The sequence below is a fragment of the Sipha flava genome, unplaced genomic scaffold (assembly GCF_003268045.1).
Source record: "Sipha flava isolate LNK unplaced genomic scaffold, YSA_version1 307_pilon_pilon, whole genome shotgun sequence".
Classification (NCBI taxonomy): Eukaryota; Metazoa; Arthropoda; class Insecta; order Hemiptera; family Aphididae; genus Sipha; species Sipha flava.
Genome location: NW_020272984.1, coordinates 509,382 through 529,931, shown reverse-complemented (window position 1 = coordinate 529,931; position 20,550 = coordinate 509,382). Strand labels below are relative to the sequence as shown.

Sequence of the window (20,550 nt, the reverse complement as noted above, 5' to 3'; positions counted from 1 at the left end):
ATGATTGTATTATTAGAGTTATTATTACCTTCTAACTGTATCATTAGCTTGAGCAGTATTCATAACGTTCATCAACATCCCAGCGTCAGATGCGTTCAAATGGCTGAACATTTCTTTAGCCCTCTGTACAATGACGGTAGTTTCTAAATTTTCCGCGGTGGTAGTGAAGTACACAGGTGATTGAGTTGTACCTTTTACTTCCGGTTCAGTGTCTATTATAGGTGACACTGTCCATGTTAATGTAGAGGTTGCCGCAGGTTTGAGAGTTTTCGCCGTCTCAACGATGTTATCTCTGCTTGAAAAAAACGATTGACTTCCGGCTACTTGTAACTGTTCGCTGTCCTCGGGAGGTGAATACTCCTGTAGACCGGCGACGTTCGGTATTTCTGTATACTTTGACGTGATGTCTATTAACGGTGATGACGTGTATTGCGGAATCGTGGTCGACAAGTCGGCCAGCGCATTAATACTGTGTGGCATGTGATTGATTTCGGCTGCCAAATTCGGACTCGTTGAGCTCGGTTCCGTTGGCTTACTCCGATGGCTTTTCGAGTCATCCGAAAAGTCCAAGACTTCTTGTTCTTCCGTCACGGTAGTCTTCACACTCGGCGGTTCGGTTGGCCTTACCTCAGCCAGTATTTTACGGAAGTTCTCCGGGTCGTCCAAGTACGAAGTTAGAGCACGTGTGAATACCGCGGCGAGTTCCCTTAACTCTGCTGGCGAACGGTTTAAATTCAATCCCTGAGCAAATCCAACGTTTGCCGAATCGTTAGGTCTGGGCGTAGTGGTTGTACCGGAGTTCGATGACGCAATAGTGACGGTCGGTTCCTTATTAGTGTCGTTTTTGAAGAGCTTGTCGTACGCTTCTTTCGTGTTCTGCGTCAAAACCGCCGGTATGTGTAGGGATTCCATCGGTGTAGTAGCCTCGACGGGACCAGCAGAACTGACACCGTTGGAATACGATCTAGACGTTTGTTCCATATCATTGAACTGCAGATCGCTAGCGATAGTAGACGCTTGTGGAGTACTTAACCGGTTGAAATATACAGCCACGGAATTCAAATCGTCGTCGTTGTTTGCTTGCGACGGGTAACCGTTTTGTCCGTCCAGGTCGTATATCAGATTGTTGTCGGTCAGTGTTTGCAACGAGTTGATCATATTCGGGATGAGCGTCTCGCCGGACGACGGCGGTGACGTCGAATTACTGTAATCGAACACCGCGGTAGCGACCGGTGGGGCTTGGGTCGGGCCGTTTCCGGCGACAGGCGCGTCGGGCGACCTTTGGTACTCGACGAACGAGAAAGCGCCGCTCGGTGAATAGTCATTGGCTAACGGTGAGCTGGTGGCCGGCCACGAGGTTTGTGGTGGGTTTGTCTGCGCGTAATAGTTCTCCGGTCGGAAATTGAACCGAGCCGAGTTGCCCACGAAGGAAGCGGATTCGGCGAGCACTTGGCTCTCTTTGGCCGGCGGCGTGGTCTGCTCGTACTCTACCGTGGTCGGCTGCTGTGACGGCTGCACGGTATCGGAGAACTCTTGGCCCCAGTCCGGTTGCACCGTCGTCACCGATTCCGGTTGCTGGTAACCGGTTGTCTGGACGTTGTTCACCGCCTGGTTCCAATCGATTTGCGGCACGGCGGTCGTCACCCGTTTTTGTTGGCCCTGCTCGTCCAAGCCCACTGCCACTGGTCTCGGCGTCACGGTCGAAGACGTCTGATAGTTTTCCGTTCGGAAACCGTTGACCCCTTGACCGTCCCAGTTGGTCCGGGTTCCGTCTGTCGTGGATGGATTTCGATAGTTATTGCTTTGATTCCAAACGGTAGTCTGCGCTGTCGTCGGCGAACGGTACTGATTGTTTTCCGTCCGGAAACTGTTGGTGCTTTGGCCGTTCCAGTTGGTTTGGGCTCCAACGGTCGTAGACGAGGTCTGATAGCCTTCAGGTCGATAGTTAATGCTGTCCTGACTCCAGTTTGTCTGCGACGCGGCAGCGGTAGTGGGTTGTTGCTGATAAGTCGTTTGCGAACCGGTTACAACTTGGTTCTGAACGTACTGACCGTCTGCGGTGAACTGCGGTCGGTAATCGGATTGGAAATTGTTACCGGGCTGAGCGTTGGACGGTTGCGGTGCAATGGTCGATGACTGCGCTTGATATGACCCACTTTGGTAGTTGTTGTTGGCAACCTGGTTCCAAAACGGTTGCGCGGCCGTAGTAGACTGTGTCTGGTAACCATTGCCGTTTGCTGCCTGGTTCCAGGCAGGCGCTGCTGCGGTCGTGGACTGGGTTTGATAATAATTGCTCTGATAGTTATTGCCGTTGGCAGCTTGGTTCCAAGTGGCCTGCGCCGGCGCACCCGTTGACTGAGCTTGATAAGAATTGCTTTGGTAATTGTTGTTGGCACCGTGTTGTTGGTTCCACGTCGGTTGAGCGGTCGTCGGTGAGGTTTGTGTTCGATAACTATCGGGTTGGAAGTCACCTTGGTTCCAGTTGTTTACAGGCGTTTTGGACTGGAAATTGTTATTGAAATTGTTCTGATATCGATTGCCGACGAATGAAGCCGTTTCAGCGGGGACTTGGTTTTCGTCCCTCGAAAATCCATCGAAGTATCTGGCCCGTTCGGGCAGCCGGCTTTCCGAATTGAAAATTGTCGTGCTCGGTCCGAATGAACGTTCCGTTACAACGCGATCATCTGCTTTTTGCGTTGTCTGTACTTTCAACATGGCTTTGGTCAACGCTTCTGAACGTTCTCGAAAAACTCTTTGGTCAGACGCCAGTTGTTCCGCACTCTCTTCGTACAACTCGATTGATCTCTCGCAGTCCACTCGGAACCACCAGTCACAAATCAAATGCGATTGGCGGAAAACCGTACCATTTGGACATAAAAACGATACTTTTCTACCGTTGTCACAAATGTGGAACACCTAAAGAAAAAAAAATTCATTAACATTATTTTTAATGAATTGAGCGTATATCATAGGCATTTAACAGTGAGAAACTCCCCAAAAAAAAAAAACCCCATTCAGATTAATTATTTTCGATTGCAATACTAATTATGCGTAAGGAAAGTATTTTGATTTTTCAGTTTGTCACTATGGATAATTTTAATTTTCAAATTTATATAACTTGTTACATTGGACTGTTTACTATGTGATTTCAATTGCAGTTAATTAATTAACAATAAAAAATAACTGCGTTCAAACGAATCAAAAGTAAATTATCTACAAATACGTAATATTATATTATACCTGGCAGTCGGTCTCGGGATCCGCGTAGTATCCTGGTTTCTTCACCTTCTTACAACTGAAATCCGTTTGAGGTATTGAAGGCAGTATTGGAAAGTCAACGCCGGGACGACCCACTACTCCTACAACAAACATGGGATATATTAACGTCTCTAGTCACGCCGTTATGTACTTACGTTTGTACAAAATATTATACTCTTATTGTCAACAAAGCGGACAATATGACAAAGTATAGTAGTAATTAATAATGATGATGATGATAATAATAATTGAAATTATGGTAATAATTTATAATAATAAAAATGATAATTATATCATACGTGATGATGACGTATAAAATACCTTGATATTCTTGTTGTTCCAAACCCTTGTCCAGAGCATCGGTTCCCAGCTTTCTGGGCGACCTCTTATAACTGTTCCGCTGTCCTTCAAAGTTTTTCTCCAATCCATCGTTATCGTCCAAGTACGCGGCCGCCTTCAACACTTCAGCTACTTGCGGTAGGGTTTCCTTGGTTGGTATCGGTAATTTGACCTGTAGCAAATTGTTTTGTTATTTTTCGATCAAAACATGTCATTTACTACATGATAGGATATTTATATATATACACGCACACATATATTCGTATATATATATACGAGAACATAAATAACGATTGATAAAATCCATAAGATCGAGATGTGCGATGGTGGTGGAGAGGAGAAAGAAAAGAAATAATCCATCGGACTTGAATCAACATTGCGCTGTTTTGGGACGATTTCGTGCCGCGAGGTGGTTACTTAGTCACGACAAACCAATAACTCTTCAGATCGTCCGGGAGAAGGTAAGAACTCCGATGGGAACCGAGTTTGTTAAAAAAAAAAAAATAATAATAATAATAATAGTATATGTGTAGCATTAAGAGACCTCGCACGAACGTCGATGCTACGCGATGCTTTATTTATTATCCGATTCAAACTTTTACTCGGTTTCATCCGTACAGGTCGAGGTGACGGTAACTTGAGGGGTTGTCCTCGGAATCAAACCAAGTGTAGTAATATTGTGTATTTAATACGATTTAAATACAGTCAAATTCATTAATATTTATTTATTTTTTTTTGGTTTTTTTTAAAATAACACATCGATGATATCATTATTGAAAATGCTATTCCACTGAGATCGTACATTTTTTAATGAAGATGTGGCATTAATTATTGTATATGATTTACTGTAATCAATATAAACTAACCTTATGTTCAAGTAAAACTTATTCGCTTTTTATAATAAAGTTTTTATATATAATTAGTTTACAAACATTAAATATAAGATATGTAAAACCCGTTTTAACATGGTCGAGTATATTGCATATATTAATCTCGTTTTAAAAACAAAATAAAATCAGTAAAGCGTGATGCAATTTAAATATTTTTATGTACTTTTTAAACACTTGTAGTAATTCTCAGTCAAAATAATTACTTACTTTGTACTAGTAAATTGTTTGTCATTAATGATGTAGGTCATTCCTGGATTTCTCCAAATTAATAATTTTTAATTGTTAAAAAAAATTTTTTTTTGAATTCTTATCAAATTTGAGTATATTTTAATAAGTTAATCGTACAAAATTACAAACGATCGGCCTAACAATATCTAATTTTCATTCCATGATACACTATTATATTATATGAATATAAGTGTTATACTTCTAAGGAAAGCATGGACATTGTAAATCGTTAATAACGTACGAAAAATAAACATAATAACATTATTAGTTTAGAATAGTTGAACGACGTATGTGAAATTCCCCCCCCCCCCCAAGTTAGAGATGTATTATATTGTATTCAAATTATGAAACTTTCATTGCAAATAGTTCCAGATTAGTTGCTAATTTTTGGCGCACGTTTTGTATTAATATGATAAATTGGGGGGGGGGGGGCAAACTTCACACAAGTAGTTAAACGCGCAAATATTGCGCTGCATAGTGTGATTAATGAATGTATAAAACGTTCGAGCAGATAGAATACATCGCGTGAACTGTTTACGCTTCGTTGTTTGTTTGTAGTAGGTACGTGATACGAAAATACATACATTATACATAAATTATACAATGTACATATGCTGCTTACACGTCACGCTCGTTCGAACCTATACGGATATTAAATGGTCTTTTTAACCGACAGAAAGCTGTAAACATCGGTAGAACGAAAATGAGAATCGAATGACAAATATTTACGGACAATCGAATGGTCGAATCAACAACGTACGAATTGACGCGCCGCGTGGATAAGAAATAAAATTAATGCACATCAGAAAAAATGTGTAACGCATAAACAATCGAAACGTCGAAATCGTTCGAAAACTAGGACGTAAGGATTGTGCCCTTACGCGTCATCGTTGCTCGTCTGCGGACACAACGAAACGACATCAGCGTTCCGAAGACTATCGAACGATTGAGAACGCGTGATCATCCCCTCGCGATAAAAAACTTCTCTCGTCAGGTTCGTGTCGTGTCGTCGTATCGACACCGAAAATCAACTGCGCAGTGGTAGGTCAACAGGAAGTAAATGATGTGCATATGAAATCGCGTGTGAATACATGTCTACTGCTTAACGTTTTCACCCGTTGCATCGTAAAAGTAAAGAAAAAAAAAGACCCAAACCACGTGGTCGTGTAGAATAAAAAACATACTTTGACCTATGGCCGTGGTAGTAATGCGCATTCATATGTACCGGCCCGCACGCAGAAGAACATAACTCGACAGCGTGTACCTATATAAAATGTAGGATTACTATCTTGGATCGAAAATAAAAATATAATTTTAAGATTTTATTTTATTTTTTTCGTTTTCGGATATTCCGATATACTGTTGCGTACATTTTATTTTTTTATTTATTCTATTTCTATTTATATTTGTTCAATATTTGTTGAATTATGGTTCAAAGTAGTATTTTTAGAAATTAAAATAAAGGAATGAAAATGTATGTCATGGGAATTAAGAAATGTTTTTTTAAAACCATTTTTTTCAAACAACGTTGATCGTAAAATTGTCTGTCAAAGTTAAAATATCTTAAATAGGGTTTATATTTTATTTAGTTTTTCTGATACAACATTTTGAAACTCTGAATTGTAAGATGTAAGATGTTTGGCTTTGTTTATCAATTTTATAATTTTTTCCTTTTTTTAAACACCTGATTTTCGTAACCCTACAATCACAAGGTGTTGAACGCGAACACAACTTTTATATTTTTGTTTTTTCTTTATCTTTGATGAACTGCATTGTTTGAAAATAGTTATCGCATGATAAGAAAATATCCGAGATAACCGCCGACTCTTACGGAAGATTTTTCAGACCGTTTTATTTTAGTAGAATCGTTGACGAAAACCCGTAAGAAAAACACGTCGAGTTTTCGATATAGAAATGGTTTCGTACTGAAAAATATTTATCACGCAATCAGTGGTGGTTATTGGCGCAAGTAGGGATTATTTTTTAGGGGGCTTTTTAGCGAAAAGCCTACATAGACCAGCGGCAGCTATGCCCCCAAACTTTTATTTAATAAATTTAAATACAGACAAAATTATATACAAATATCATTACTAAATATTATAGGTTCCGTTTATATTTTAATAAGGCTAGCCCTCATTACCCCTCCCCCACCAAACAAATCTACCGTAGTCCACAAGTTAATAATATATATATACAAATTAAACTCTAAAATTTTAGTTTTGTTTTAATACAAATTTTTCATCTTTAGTACAGTACACTTCTGAAATATCTTCAGTATTTATAGTTATAGACATCTCTCTGAATATTCGGAACAGCCAAATTCGTAAAACGATCTTGTAACATATTGGTTCGTGAAAGGGTTTGCCGTGGTTATCAACACTCGGAACTTTATATAAATGTACACGAAATAAATATCAAGTTATTTATTTAACATTAAATAAAAGTAATACACAATTAATTTAATAAAATTATTCCGGGCCGCGTGGCTGGCTCGAATAAGCGGCCGCGGCGGGTGGACCTGAGCAGGTGCGATAAAGAATTGAATACACGGTCGACAGCAGACTTAAGCAACCAAGCGTATCGACCGTGATCACTTTACCAGCGGACACTTGTGTAAGTGCGCCGGAAAGGTTTGTACGGATATTGGTCCTGAGAAGGGTCGTTTTTAGTGTCGACGAATAGGTCCGCGAATCGCGGAGCCCCACGTGTAAATGCCGCTGGAGCCGGATTCGTGGTTGTCCTATTCATTGTTGTTTTTCACAGCCGTGGTTGCCACAGCCGCCGTACAGTCGTCGAGGTATCCGTCGCCTTATACGAGATTGCCGTGAACGCCACAATTGCCTTTGTCGTATTCGTCGCAGCCGTCGTCGTAATTGCCGTCGGGTGCTTCTATTCTTCTTATCTTTTGGATGTTGACCGTTGTGAATGGAAAAATGGAGTATCGATGCTCCGAAAAGTGACCGGTATATATACCCAATCGGACATTGATGCTCCATTTTCATTAGTTGAATTTTTATCGATTTAGTCGACGATGTAGAATGACACTATTCCTCCGCTGTATTAGTTGTCTTCATGCCGTTTTACATCTCACAATGATGTTCTTGGTGACCCTGAAAAGGGACATTTTCGTCTGAGCGCGTGCTCCGTTACATTCGTAACCAATTTTTGATACGCCTCATAGAAGAAAACGATCTTTCTCACGTAGCTGAGCTTAAGGGAATACTTCGAAGGACGCAAAACCGGATTCGGTTAAAAACGGCGATGAGAAAAATAGATAAATACAAAGCTCCTTCTTCTGGTCTTGCGCAACAACAACCGGGTTAGGCGATCGCGCGTAATATTATTATTATACGTTTATGTCGGTCGTAATAATAATAATAATAATAATATCTCGACGGGCGGTGGCAGCAATCGTCCATTGTTCGAGCAGTGTTCCGCGATGCGTCCGTCGTGCGTACGCGCATTACTCCTTCGTCCTAGCCGCGGTGCAACGGAGAACGATTCGCGCGCGTGGTTCACACGTTTAGACGGCAGACCAAACGACTCAAGTCGTTAACGGCACCATAATCGGATTTGACGCGAGAACACCAACGTTTCGAACCAGAAACGCGAACAATATAATTTATAGTGTTACGTTTTACGTGCACCAGTCGTTGTTATCAAACTTCCCGGTGCATTTATATTATTGTTACATACTATTGTTGTGTTATGACGCGCACAGGAAGTTTTGCAGTGTTATTCGACAAGTGCAGTAATAGCTGTTTTAAGTTACAATTTTTTAACGACGAATGTACCCTTTTACTAGAAATAATAGTTTTTCGTTCTAAACGAAATGAAAAATAACCATAATGTACGCCCGAATTTTCGTATACGTAATTTTAGTGTATAACAATATGATTAAAATTAAAATTTCAAAATCCAATAATACGAATATATTACTTGAATTATTAATACTCTAATACAATATAGGTAATAATATTTATTTATTTTTTTAAAATTTAAAATTATCGAAAAGAAAATCCCTGCTGCAATATTCTGTATAGTCGTAATAGTTTTAAGTTATTGCAGTTATTATACATGTACAAATACACACATACACACTCGTCAACTGTCGATTTAAGTTGTTTCGCACAGATGTTAACTATATCGTGATTAGGTGTCTCTTTTGCGTACTCTTAAGAAAAAATTTTATTTTTGTGATTTTTTTTAATCTACATACTTTTTTGTACTGTGTACAATTTTTTTAATATTCTGAAACCATGAGAAGTACTTTTAAGTACAATTACTAACGTAGAAATAAATACAAAAGCCACGAGACTTAAAAATGTATGCCCCACAAGATGGGTTCAGCGACATGAAGCATTACTAATTTTTTTAGAACATCAAAATGTTGTAGTAATTTCCCTTGAAACCATTTCTTTATGGGAAGATAAAACTACTTGTTCTACAACCTTACAACTATTATCTGCAGTTCAAAATGTTGAATTCTAGATAGCACTCAGTACTACTACTAAGACTTTTGGTATAACTACTCTCTTGAGCCGTTTATTACAAACTGAAAATCTTGCGATAACTCTTACAACAAATATTGAAGAAATTTTACTTAAAATGCAAAGTGATAGTGAAGAAGAATTTAATTGTATTTTAAAAATTGTCCAAAAAAACGTGTTATTATTGGGATATTTATATTATGATTCCTCGAAAAGTTGGTAGGTAAGTACACCGTAGTAATATTGGAACAGATTCACCTGAAGTATATTTTCGTACTTCAGTTTTCATTCCATTTTTAGATTTTTTTATTACTCGAATTCATAGACGTTTGTTAGATCATAAACAAGTTTTGTTAAATTTTCAATGTATTTTCCCATCAAAAATAAATAATTTTGAATTCAAAAAACAATACGAAACCGATATTGTCAATTTGATACATCGTTATGAAAAAATCGTTATTTTACACACTCAATCAGCTCTAGACATATGGGATAAATAAATATTTCCAACTGTACGAAAACTTCTTCTCATTTTGATCATTCTGATTACTTTACCAGTGACAACGACCACTTCCAAAACAACTTTTTCGATTCTACACCGTCTAAAAACCTATCTCCGAAATACAACTGGATAATCTAGGTTAAATGGGTTAGCAATGCTAAATATTCACCGATATATTGAAATCTAAAGAGACGCTGTACTTGATGAATTATTAAAAGATCAAGAAGAATTATTATTAAGTTGTTAAGTGTAAATAAAATTCGTACAATTATGGTTTTTTAAATTTATTAAATTAGGTGTATTATGAATTTTAAAATTAATTTTGAGTATAAAATAAACTTTAATATAAGAAAAATAATTGTATAAAAATGTTAAAAATTTAAATGTTAACCCCCCCCCCCATAAGCAAATTCTACGTACACCCCTGATTATACGTATCTCGCTGCTCCGTTCGATAACGATAGTTATAACTAGGGCCCGGATTTAAATGCACTTAAAACCAAACAAATATACTCTAAAAAATAGCCAAAAATGTCCTTAAAAATGCATTTTACCACAAAAATGAAATGAAAAATGAAAAAATGACCTTAAAAGTGACATATTTTTTTTTTTTTTAGGCATTATTTAACACAGTATTTAATACATTAAAATTACATTCAAACGTAATACGAGCAAAGTCTGCGAGGTAATACGAACTAAAGTTGATTTGTTATTTGACCGAATACTGGTGACGCTCCATAGTCAATAATACTCGAATCGAACTGATTATTGTTATAACTTATAACAATAATCAGTTCGATTCATTCGAATCTCGGCAGATGGTAGTACCAGTAATTCGCGATTATTCATAAGTGATTAGGGAAATGATTGTGTCAATGGTTCAGCTGCCGCGAATAAAATATTTTTACTGCAAAGTTTCCATTTTAACTATAGCCGATAACGTTATCGAATAAAGTAATTAAAAGAGAGTAACTAACTTTACTGACCTTCATTCGATTACATTCAGTTATAGTTACTAAGTGCACCCTATAGATTGGGTTTTATTTAAATATCTTCTTCTAAACGAGAGCATTCAAATTGTTATTCTTAGTCAAGTTAAATGTGCGTTAATTGTTCTCAGCGTAAGACTTATATTAGATATTTATTACAAACAATTAATTTAAAAATTTGTAAAAAAAAATGGAATTGCATAACTATTACCATGATTAATTTCAGGCGCTTATAATATTATACTCGTATAACGAAACGACCTTATGTTTCACTCGAATAGATAAAAACCTCGTGCGTTTATACTACATACTATGTTAGTATATTAGCCATGTATTCAATCATTATTCATAGAGTAACGTTTTTCGAACTTTATGCGATTTATTGTTTGTGTACAAACTATGTGAATAACTCTAATCGTTTTTTTTCTTTTCATATTTATCGTTATGTACTGCTGATTTCTTGTATAATTTCAATGCCGAGTTATGGTGCTCGAGGTATTATAACCATATTATACATATTGAAAGTCGTTCAGGATACGGGTCCCGTTGAAAATAATAACGGTCCGCGGAGTTACGGTGTTTTCAGTTCCGTGAAAATCCCTCAGGGTGTATATCTACATTAGTGACTGTTGAAGGCATGGATATTGGCAAATCGATGGTAACAAGGATAAGAGCAGCATTATGTACAGCACGTTGCATTATTACCTTGATGGTCGTTTCATAACTCGTAAACGTTTGCATACCTACAAGCAAAGTCATAATTCGGCAATTTTGCGTGATGAAAAACGTGCACTTCGATATAGATTATGTTTTTTTAAACAAAAAAAAAAAATCAAAAAAAAATCACATTATTAACTTAATGTCGATTACGTCGGGAAATCGGTAGGATGGACTCGTATTTATATGGGTGCATTATGGTCATCATAAAGGGTGGGTATGGCTATTATATTCTTTCCAGAGTTAATATTTGTTATTATGTTCCTCCATCCGATTAAATCGTGACTGTCCGTTAGTTATCGTACTTTCAACATTTCAGTTTGACAAAATATTTAGTTCCTATAATTCTAAGATTATTTATAAGATAAAAATATTTTTAACTCCACTCTAACGCTTATATTCTGTAAGGTTTGTTTGGAGCAAGACGTATTAGTGTACTTTATATGACTAAAAATTCTGCTTTTATCAGTCTGACAAGCACCTATTCTTTTTCCTCAAAGTGAATTCAAACATTTAATTTATGATCTTTATTAGTAAAAAAAAATTTTAATTTAGACATTTAACTCAACCAACTACCTAAAAATATTTATCAAGTATAGAGTTCAAAAATATTATTGTAGTGTAGTCAATTTTTAGTAAAAAGGACGAATTATTCTTTAGAATATTTAGGAAAACTGTTAATGGTTATAAAATAGAGTATGGTGAATAACTTATTTTACACATAAGTCACTTAGTCCTCGTGTTTTTTCAAAATTGTTTACATAATGTATCATTTAAACTATAATATAACATAGAGAATAATTTGAACTTTCTTAAATTTCTTTTTTTATTGGCCTAGACACACGAGCATGGTTAAATAATGTATTAAACTGTATTTAATATGATTGTAAATAGTATCATTTTAACGAGTAAAAAGTTAGAATTTATTACAAAAATCACTAATGTAATATTATATATTGCTTTATTTTAAAAAAAATTTTGATCTTTTAAAGCTTATCAATTATTTTAAAAATTTTATAAGAAAATTTTATTAAGTGATTAATCGTCTTAATATTAAGAGAGAACTAAACATGAAAAATAACAATAATAATATTACATTATAACAGTATACTTAAATTATTATTATTTTCATTATTTTAATTATTCTTTTCATCATAAAATATATTTATTATTTAAAACAATGGATCATTAGACCTTTTTTACCAGAATTAGCTAAATAATATCAATAGCTATACAATATTAATTGTTCATCGATTTATTTTCATTTATTTTTGAAATAATAATACTAAGAATAAAAACCACCGATGATTGATTAGTCATAGAGTATGCAAAAATAATAACTGAACGATGAATTATTCTTTCATGAACCGAAAAAGAATATAATATATTTATATTGGGATTATAAGTTAATAGTTAGTATGAAAAATTTCATATTCTCGATGTCCTTATTTCTTCCAGAAAATTATTTTATGTAATCGAAGACAAGTACAAAAGTTATATAATATATATAGTTTATCAGTAACGACTAAGTACAAACAACGGTTGTATTAACTCTTAAACTTACATCATAATTGTATTAATCATTGACATGTTACTTTAATTTTAATAAATGTAAGTGGCTTGGTTAACACACACTTTTTTTTTTTATTTGATTTCATACAAAATTAGATGAATTTTTTTAAAAATATGACTGCCATAAAAAAAAAAGGTTGTTCAGTAATGCGATAGTTTATTATTTTTATTATTGAAGTTTAATGAGTATTTACGATATAAACTATATATATATATATATATATATATATATATTTAGTAAATTGGAGGTAATTTATAACGGTGGGGCGATGAAAAAAATCTAAAATTAAAGCTACCTTGATTTTAAATAGAATAGTGTAAATTTAGAAAGTGTTGAGAAAATCTCTTGACCATTTTCGGTTGAGTCGTTTAGTTATCTATAAGTGATTTTATGTGCAAAATACGAATATGAGTTGGTTTGAGTGATTCTGCATTTTGAAGTGGAATCTTAGGTAAACCGTGGCTGCCATCTAGCTTATGATAGAAACTTTGAAGTTTCCGAGTAGAGCGACTCTAATGACGAATCAGGGCGCTTTGGTGAGGCATACAAATTTGAACTTTGGATTGTGGATTGTCCTGAGATTTGAAAGTTTAACGGTGCCTCAGAGAGCAATGTGACCAAATTGGCTGGAAAAGAGTTTTCTAAAGGAGTAGATGATTTCGAGATGATCTTGTTTAATTCGAATGATGGTCTTATTTGGTGTAAGTGATAGTTAAGTTGTTTTATTTTACTATTGTGATGGGGATCCTAAGTTAGTCTCTTGTCGAGTATCAGGCCGATGTATTTCGCTTCTCTTGAGTGGTGAATTGTGGAATTATTAAAATTGACTTCGGGACAGTCCTTTGGTCTGAGGGCAAATGTGATGCGGGTGAATTTCTATTAAATACTTAATACTTAATGGCGTTTGTTTTTAATTATGAAATCAAAATATATAAGATTGTTTTGATGTAATATCGTCATTTTATTAGTGTAACAAATATTAAATCGAATCATCAAATTATCTAACAGTAGAAAATTATGTAAGAACTGAAAATTAATCTAGTAAAATTATTTAATTGGAGAACGTGAACATTAGTTGTGATTAAAACCTGAATGGTGTACCTGCATCACAAACTTAGTATAATCAAGGCCTAAGAATTATATTAAAATATAAGTATCTAACAATGATTTTAATTACATTATAATTACAGATTGTTTACGTTCTATCGCATTAAAACAACTACGGTATGACCGTGTAAAAATTATGATAAAATTGTTTAAAATGTTGAGTTTTTTTTAATTTTTTTTGACACATGCTATATTAATGTATACTGATGCGATAAATATCCAGGTAGTTCGTATTAACATATAATTCTTATTGGCCAGTGTTTGGATTAAAGCGATTGGAGTACGACAACATTTGATATAATGTGAAATATGGAATATCCGATATTTTCGATACGCGCTGACAGTGGTACGGGACGCGAGTATGTGGCAAAGGCGATCTTTGACCGGACACGCGTATAGAAATTATAATAAACTACGACGTCGATAAGCGCTAATCATGTTACGTCCGTCGTAGTGTGTGTCGGACGTGGTCGATGTTGACCGGACAGAAAATTCGAGTGAGTAGTAAATTATGTAATTCAACAACGGACGTCGTGATATTCGTCGTAAATAGAAAGAAAAAAATACGTCAATAAAACGCTCGTGTGACCCCAGGAATGACGAATGAATAATGAATATGCGTGTAGTGAAGAGAAAAACCGTTGACGGTGAAGTAGAAGTTATCGGCGAAACGAGAGCGGACCGTTTCTCGCGACGAATAAGTATTGTGTTACGATGTCCCGAACACGAGCAGTAATGACGCCAAACTCTACGTAGAGGACGGGCTCGACGAATTAGGAAGATTCAGGATGAATCTGAATCCGCTTCATATTTAGCCGAAATTCGGCTATCAAACCGTACGAAAGCTTCATTGCAAAATTAAAGCCTAACGTAAATATATTTTAGGTAAAACCACAATCCCCCCACGGGGTATTTTTTAATACTTTTTTTTTCGGCCGACTACATTTTTAGAACTTCAACGCCACCAAATACGAGCGTCCAAATAACGCGCACGTAACGCGGCACAAACGTTACATGTTTATCGGACGGGTTGCAAACGGAATGCAGGCAGTACACGTGCACATGCTGGAAACGCAGCAAGACCGCCGGAGAAAGCGTCAGGCGAATCACGTGCGACCAAATTTTCGCTTGATAAACGATTTTTTTATTAGTTTGTTTCTGATTTAAAATTACCATCTCCTTTGGAATTTAAAAGAACGTCGTCGTCGGCATGAGCTAGTAAGCGGTAAACAAGTGTTAAGTATAGTACCTAGCACAAGGGAAACGAGTGTGCACAACACGAACATCATAATATGCTAACGGCTTCGATATGTCGTATGCAAGATTGAATAAATAAAAAAAAAATTAGTACACAATATTGCACGGTCGAGTGCTAGAAATGTCGATTGTTTTGATTTTTGATTTTTTTTTTTTTTTTGTTAAAATTGTGTAATACTTATACATACATACATACATACGTATGACAGTAATGCACCGGGTTTTTGTCAATTTAGCGCGCGTATAACGAAATAACGAACAATCGTAATCTTACCTGGTTGATGGTTTTCGAACAAGACCCTGCAACTCGAAAAACTGCAAGAACTGAAACAACATAAAAATAAATAAACATTAATGCACACGCTGCACATAATATGATCAAATGGAGTATTACGTATTTCGTACGTTAGTAGTTCGTTACGATAAATTAAAAAATATTCAATGAGATATGTTGCTGATTGAATATACCAATCGATTTTTTTTTCTACTAAATATAATATTGCTACACATACTCTCAAAATAATACTGTACACACCTGAAATAATGTTCGAAATCGAATTAAAAACATTTTTTACCTTATTACGAACATAGTATTTTCGCCCGTTACTGTTTACAGTACAATAGTTTTCGACTATTGACAGAAAAAATTGTATTGACACAGTCGGAGTAATAAAAAACAAACAATACTATGCACAGTGATAATACGATATGTTGTAAATATTTAATTTTTATACCAGCGAAATGTAGGCTACCAATAAATTGAACATGCAATCACGAATATTAGGTAATACAAACATATTTTGGTTTTTCAGATTATATTTCTGATTCATAATAAGTGATTGCTCATAAATTAATTAGATGTATATACGTATTGTTTCATTTTATTTTCCAACTATAAAAGTTATCGTGATACTGTCGTGATGTATAACGGGTTAGATATGATAATATGAAAAACAATGGGTACCTATCTAATATACTAGTCGTGAAATTGTATAATGGATGATTTAGTAATTACATATATATTGAAAACGAATGTTTTTTTCAATCTGAATAACGCAATAACAATTTTTAACACGTTAAACCGTTTTGATAAATAAATTTGTCATCTTATCTGATCGATATTACGGGCAACTTATGATTGCTTACAACAGAACGATAAATTGTCAGTTGTCGATTGAAAAAAATCCAAAAGTTTACTACGACAGCCAAAAATCGAATTGATGACAGAAAAATAAACGAAAAACAATGGAAAGATTTGGAGTTAAAAAAAATATATAAATACAATGGCTAGTTGAGATTTATTTTCAGAATCCAACTAGCATAATATTATAACGATCGGTGAGCAACAGAAATGCGTTGGAAATTCGGAATGAAAATTAATCACATTGTTGGTAAACTAACATGTGATTACTGTGGTTCACGGTATCTTTAAAAATGTAAAGTACGTAAAGCAACCGTGAGCATTCTAGGATTAGGCGATGATGAACAGTAATATGAAAAGGATTTCCCAGGATTTCCCATACATAACACAAGTTTCAGAATGTCCAATTTAGTTATAATACTATTAAATTTCATTAGTGCGGTCAATTATTGTAGAAAAAATTAATAAAATATGTTATTACGTTTTCCATTTTAAACAATACTGGGACTTTGGTAAACCAATTCAGGATAGTAGTGATAATATATTTTAAACGCATTATACTCGTAAATACAATCTTTCTATTGTTTTTCCGAAAGTAGATTTCACAATTAGATAAGACCTTACAACTATATTTCTGAAGCTTACTGTTGATTTAACTGTACCTATTTTACGAAAAATTATTCTTTTAGTTTTCAATAATTCAAAACTAATTACAGTTCAACAATTTTTTATGATTTTAAGTTTAGTTACTAAAAACGTAACGAAAGTTATGGTGTGAACACCCAAATAATTTAATTCGTAAACATTATTGAAAAACTCTACAAGCTAACTTTAAATATCTAATATCAAAAATGAATAACTGTTGTTGAACAATCACAGTAACCTTATATAAATTATTATTATTATATTATTAAATATTTATAATACACGCTGTTCATATAATGCAACTAAAAATAAATTACATTTTTTCTTTGTAAATACAAAAAATGAAATGTTAGTTTCATAATCTTTGAATTGTAGGACGCAAAAATTCCAATCAGAATTTTGGATGGTAGATAATGGTATATGCATTTACATATAATTTAATAATCACCAAACCATAAAATTATACATTACAAGAAATAATCATTGCTATTGCATGTGGTAAAAACACTAATAAATAGCTAAAATAAAAACACTGAACCGAGGTTAAATAAAGTTAAATATAGTTTTTGTTTTTGGTCCTCATATTTTACCTACTATAATAATAATTAATAATCAAAAAAAAAATAATATAAATCTAATATTCAATTATGGTCAAGGTTGTGTAAGAAAACAAACAATAATAATAACAACATACAGTTGTACAGGACTCAATATAAGTATTAAATATTTTTAAGAATAAGGCACAATACAAAATATAATGTATTTTCGATGTTTAAAGCAAAACAATTCTTAGTATTACCTTATACTATTGTAGAGTTTAATATTGTTTTAACGACACATTTTCAGTCGGAATACTTTAAATTATTATAAACGTTTAAAGATATTACGTGATTTACTTAATCATAACAATGGCGCGGTAATCGTCTGTGATTGGAAGTCGACATAAAATGTCGAAAAATATATATTTCAATCAGATGTCACAAGTCTTAGTTATTTCAGCATTCAGATATGTTTGAAAAATAATCACCGATAATATTGTGATACAAATTCGAAATTGAAATAAAAAAACGCTTATTAGAAAATATTTTGTGTACAACGCAAACAACGTGATTGGTGAGCTAGCATTTGCGTACAGGTAGAACGTTAAACATTTAAATTATATACGCGGAAAACAGGAGACTACATAATACATAATTATTATAATGCATTATGTCCGAATGCGGACGCCGAAACGTGCATGCATCCTTCCCACATGCGTTTAATAGCGTACCTACAACAATATATTTTCCAACAACTATTAAATATCGTATTAAAATAGACACGTTGTGATATAAGTGTGTAAAAAACATTTTGTGTTGTTAATATTTTGTTTTTAATTTTTTCAATAATCGAACAATAAATTATTTCGTTTTGAAACGCGTCACGGTACGCCGGACATCGTGTTAACGCATCGATACGCTGCACGTGTACGAGCTTGGATTCTACACATCAGGCATACACGTCTTGTGCAGTTGGTACATGCGGTTGACGGGTTCAATATTAGTAAATCTAACGGTTTGAAAATGTTTAAATTTAAAATCGATTTTTAATAAACATGTGATTGGTTGATAGTAATATTTGATTAATGTATTCCCTACATTAATATTGACTACTGTTGAGTAAATTAATTTACACTTCTGAAAGAACATATTGTTGAATATCTCTTTCCGAATCGGGTACATCGTCAAGTACCATGTACTTGTGTGCGTATATACAATCAACAAATGAGATATTTAAGAAAAACAAAACAACAAGTATGCATATTATCAAGACGAGGAGGAAACAGTAATTCGTTCCGGAACAATAAAACGAATAGGTGAAAAAAAAACGCAACTATACTTAATGGTTTGAAAACAGCTCGACACAGACGAACATTAACGCAAACTCGTTATTATACGCGTAGGTACAACGAGAGCTATATCTCACTGAAGGTGGGTGCCTGTAGGAAATGTAATTTATTTCGTGAATGTGTACAATACATAATATGCGTGTGCATATTAATATTTAATATTGTGGACGAAAAACAAATAAAATAAATACGACTTGCGCAACATCGTCTCGGACCTATATCGTTATGTTGTGATCCACTGTTGTGCCGACTATCCCATCATCGTTTCTCGCCGAAAACGACAAAAATTCCGGTTCGCGCACACGATACGCTTAATACCGCCGTCTCATTGTGCGATAACGCCGAGAAGGCGAGGGCAATTAATAACCCCGGCCGGGCTGCTGCTGTTGCTTTCACTCGGAAGAAAAAATAAATTCCCATTTCATAAACAAATTTATTGTAGGTTTTATCCCACTCGGTGCGGGCGGCACGTCCGTCAGTCCAGTCATTGTCTCGTAACGTCGTTGGTATGCAGATAGTATTATCACAGAATAAATGAAATTAGAATGGTCACTAATAAGATTTTACATGGGGAACATAAGGGAGTTCAAAAATCATTTAGCCATTGCTTTGGAGTCCCAGCAGTGTAACTACCTAACACATAGACTGATAATTTACTTAATTACAACTGCTGTTGTATTATAGCATTTACATAAAATTATTGAAATTTAATTTTATATTTCAATTCATCATTTAAATTCATTAAATATACGCCAGTTTGCCACTAGTAACATTGTAAAACGGAATAATTTTAATTTATTCTGTGATAGAACTATGCCAATAATAAAACCATTTAATTAATAAAATTACGAAATTGTTAAAAGTATCGCAGCATAAAATGTATACTACTTTTTAATTCAATTTAATACTCTTTGGATTTTTCTTATGTAACACTTAAGTATAACTATTTAAAAATTAATAAAGTTTAATACTAGGGATAGAAATTCCAACTCATTTTGCTAAACTGAATCTTTCAACTCAGTTCAGTGTAATGAGTTGAATCAAAGAGTCGACTTCCAACTCTTCAACTGTTTCTTTGAATCAAATCCAAGGCCATCCGCAAGGGTTGGCCGGGGAGGCCCCCCCCCCCCGCTAATTTAGATAATACCTAATTTTGATTGCATTTATTTGCATTTTATTTAGCAATCTTGGAGGGTGATAACGAAAACTGATAACTGATAAGTTGACACAAAATTGTTCGTCAGTTTTCAATATCACTAGGTATTCGGTATTTGGTTTATTTGTTTTAATCATGGTTGTAGATTCGGGCACATGTTAATTCCCCTAAAATATTGTAAATTCCTCTAAAAACATTTTGTTGCCGTATTACACTAATGTAAATTCCCCTGAAAACATTTTGTTACTGTATTACACTAATGTAAATTCCTCTAAAAACATTTTGCTTCCGTATTACACTAACGTAAATTCCCCTAATAAAATTAGAACAATTTAGAGTAACCCAAAAGACACCACGTAGATGTGGTTCT

General features: G+C 34.5%; 1 protein-coding gene across 3 annotated transcripts in view; it reads right to left on the bottom strand.

The window, feature by feature from the left end:
- Positions 1 to 20,550, bottom strand: part of LOC112686428 (cell wall protein DAN4) — a 63,520-nt gene that overhangs the window by 4,515 nt on the left and 38,455 nt on the right. For all 3 annotated transcript variants that reach the window (XM_025558688.1, XM_025558689.1, XM_025558690.1), the window contains exons 3-6: positions 15,625 to 15,674; positions 3,580 to 3,769; positions 3,241 to 3,359; positions 29 to 2,916 (exon numbers count right to left, since the gene is read on the bottom strand). In XM_025558688.1, coding sequence (XP_025414473.1) covers positions 29 to 2,916; positions 3,241 to 3,359; positions 3,580 to 3,769; positions 15,625 to 15,674 — 3,247 coding nt within the window. The remainder of the gene's footprint in view (positions 1 to 28; positions 2,917 to 3,240; positions 3,360 to 3,579; positions 3,770 to 15,624; positions 15,675 to 20,550) is intronic.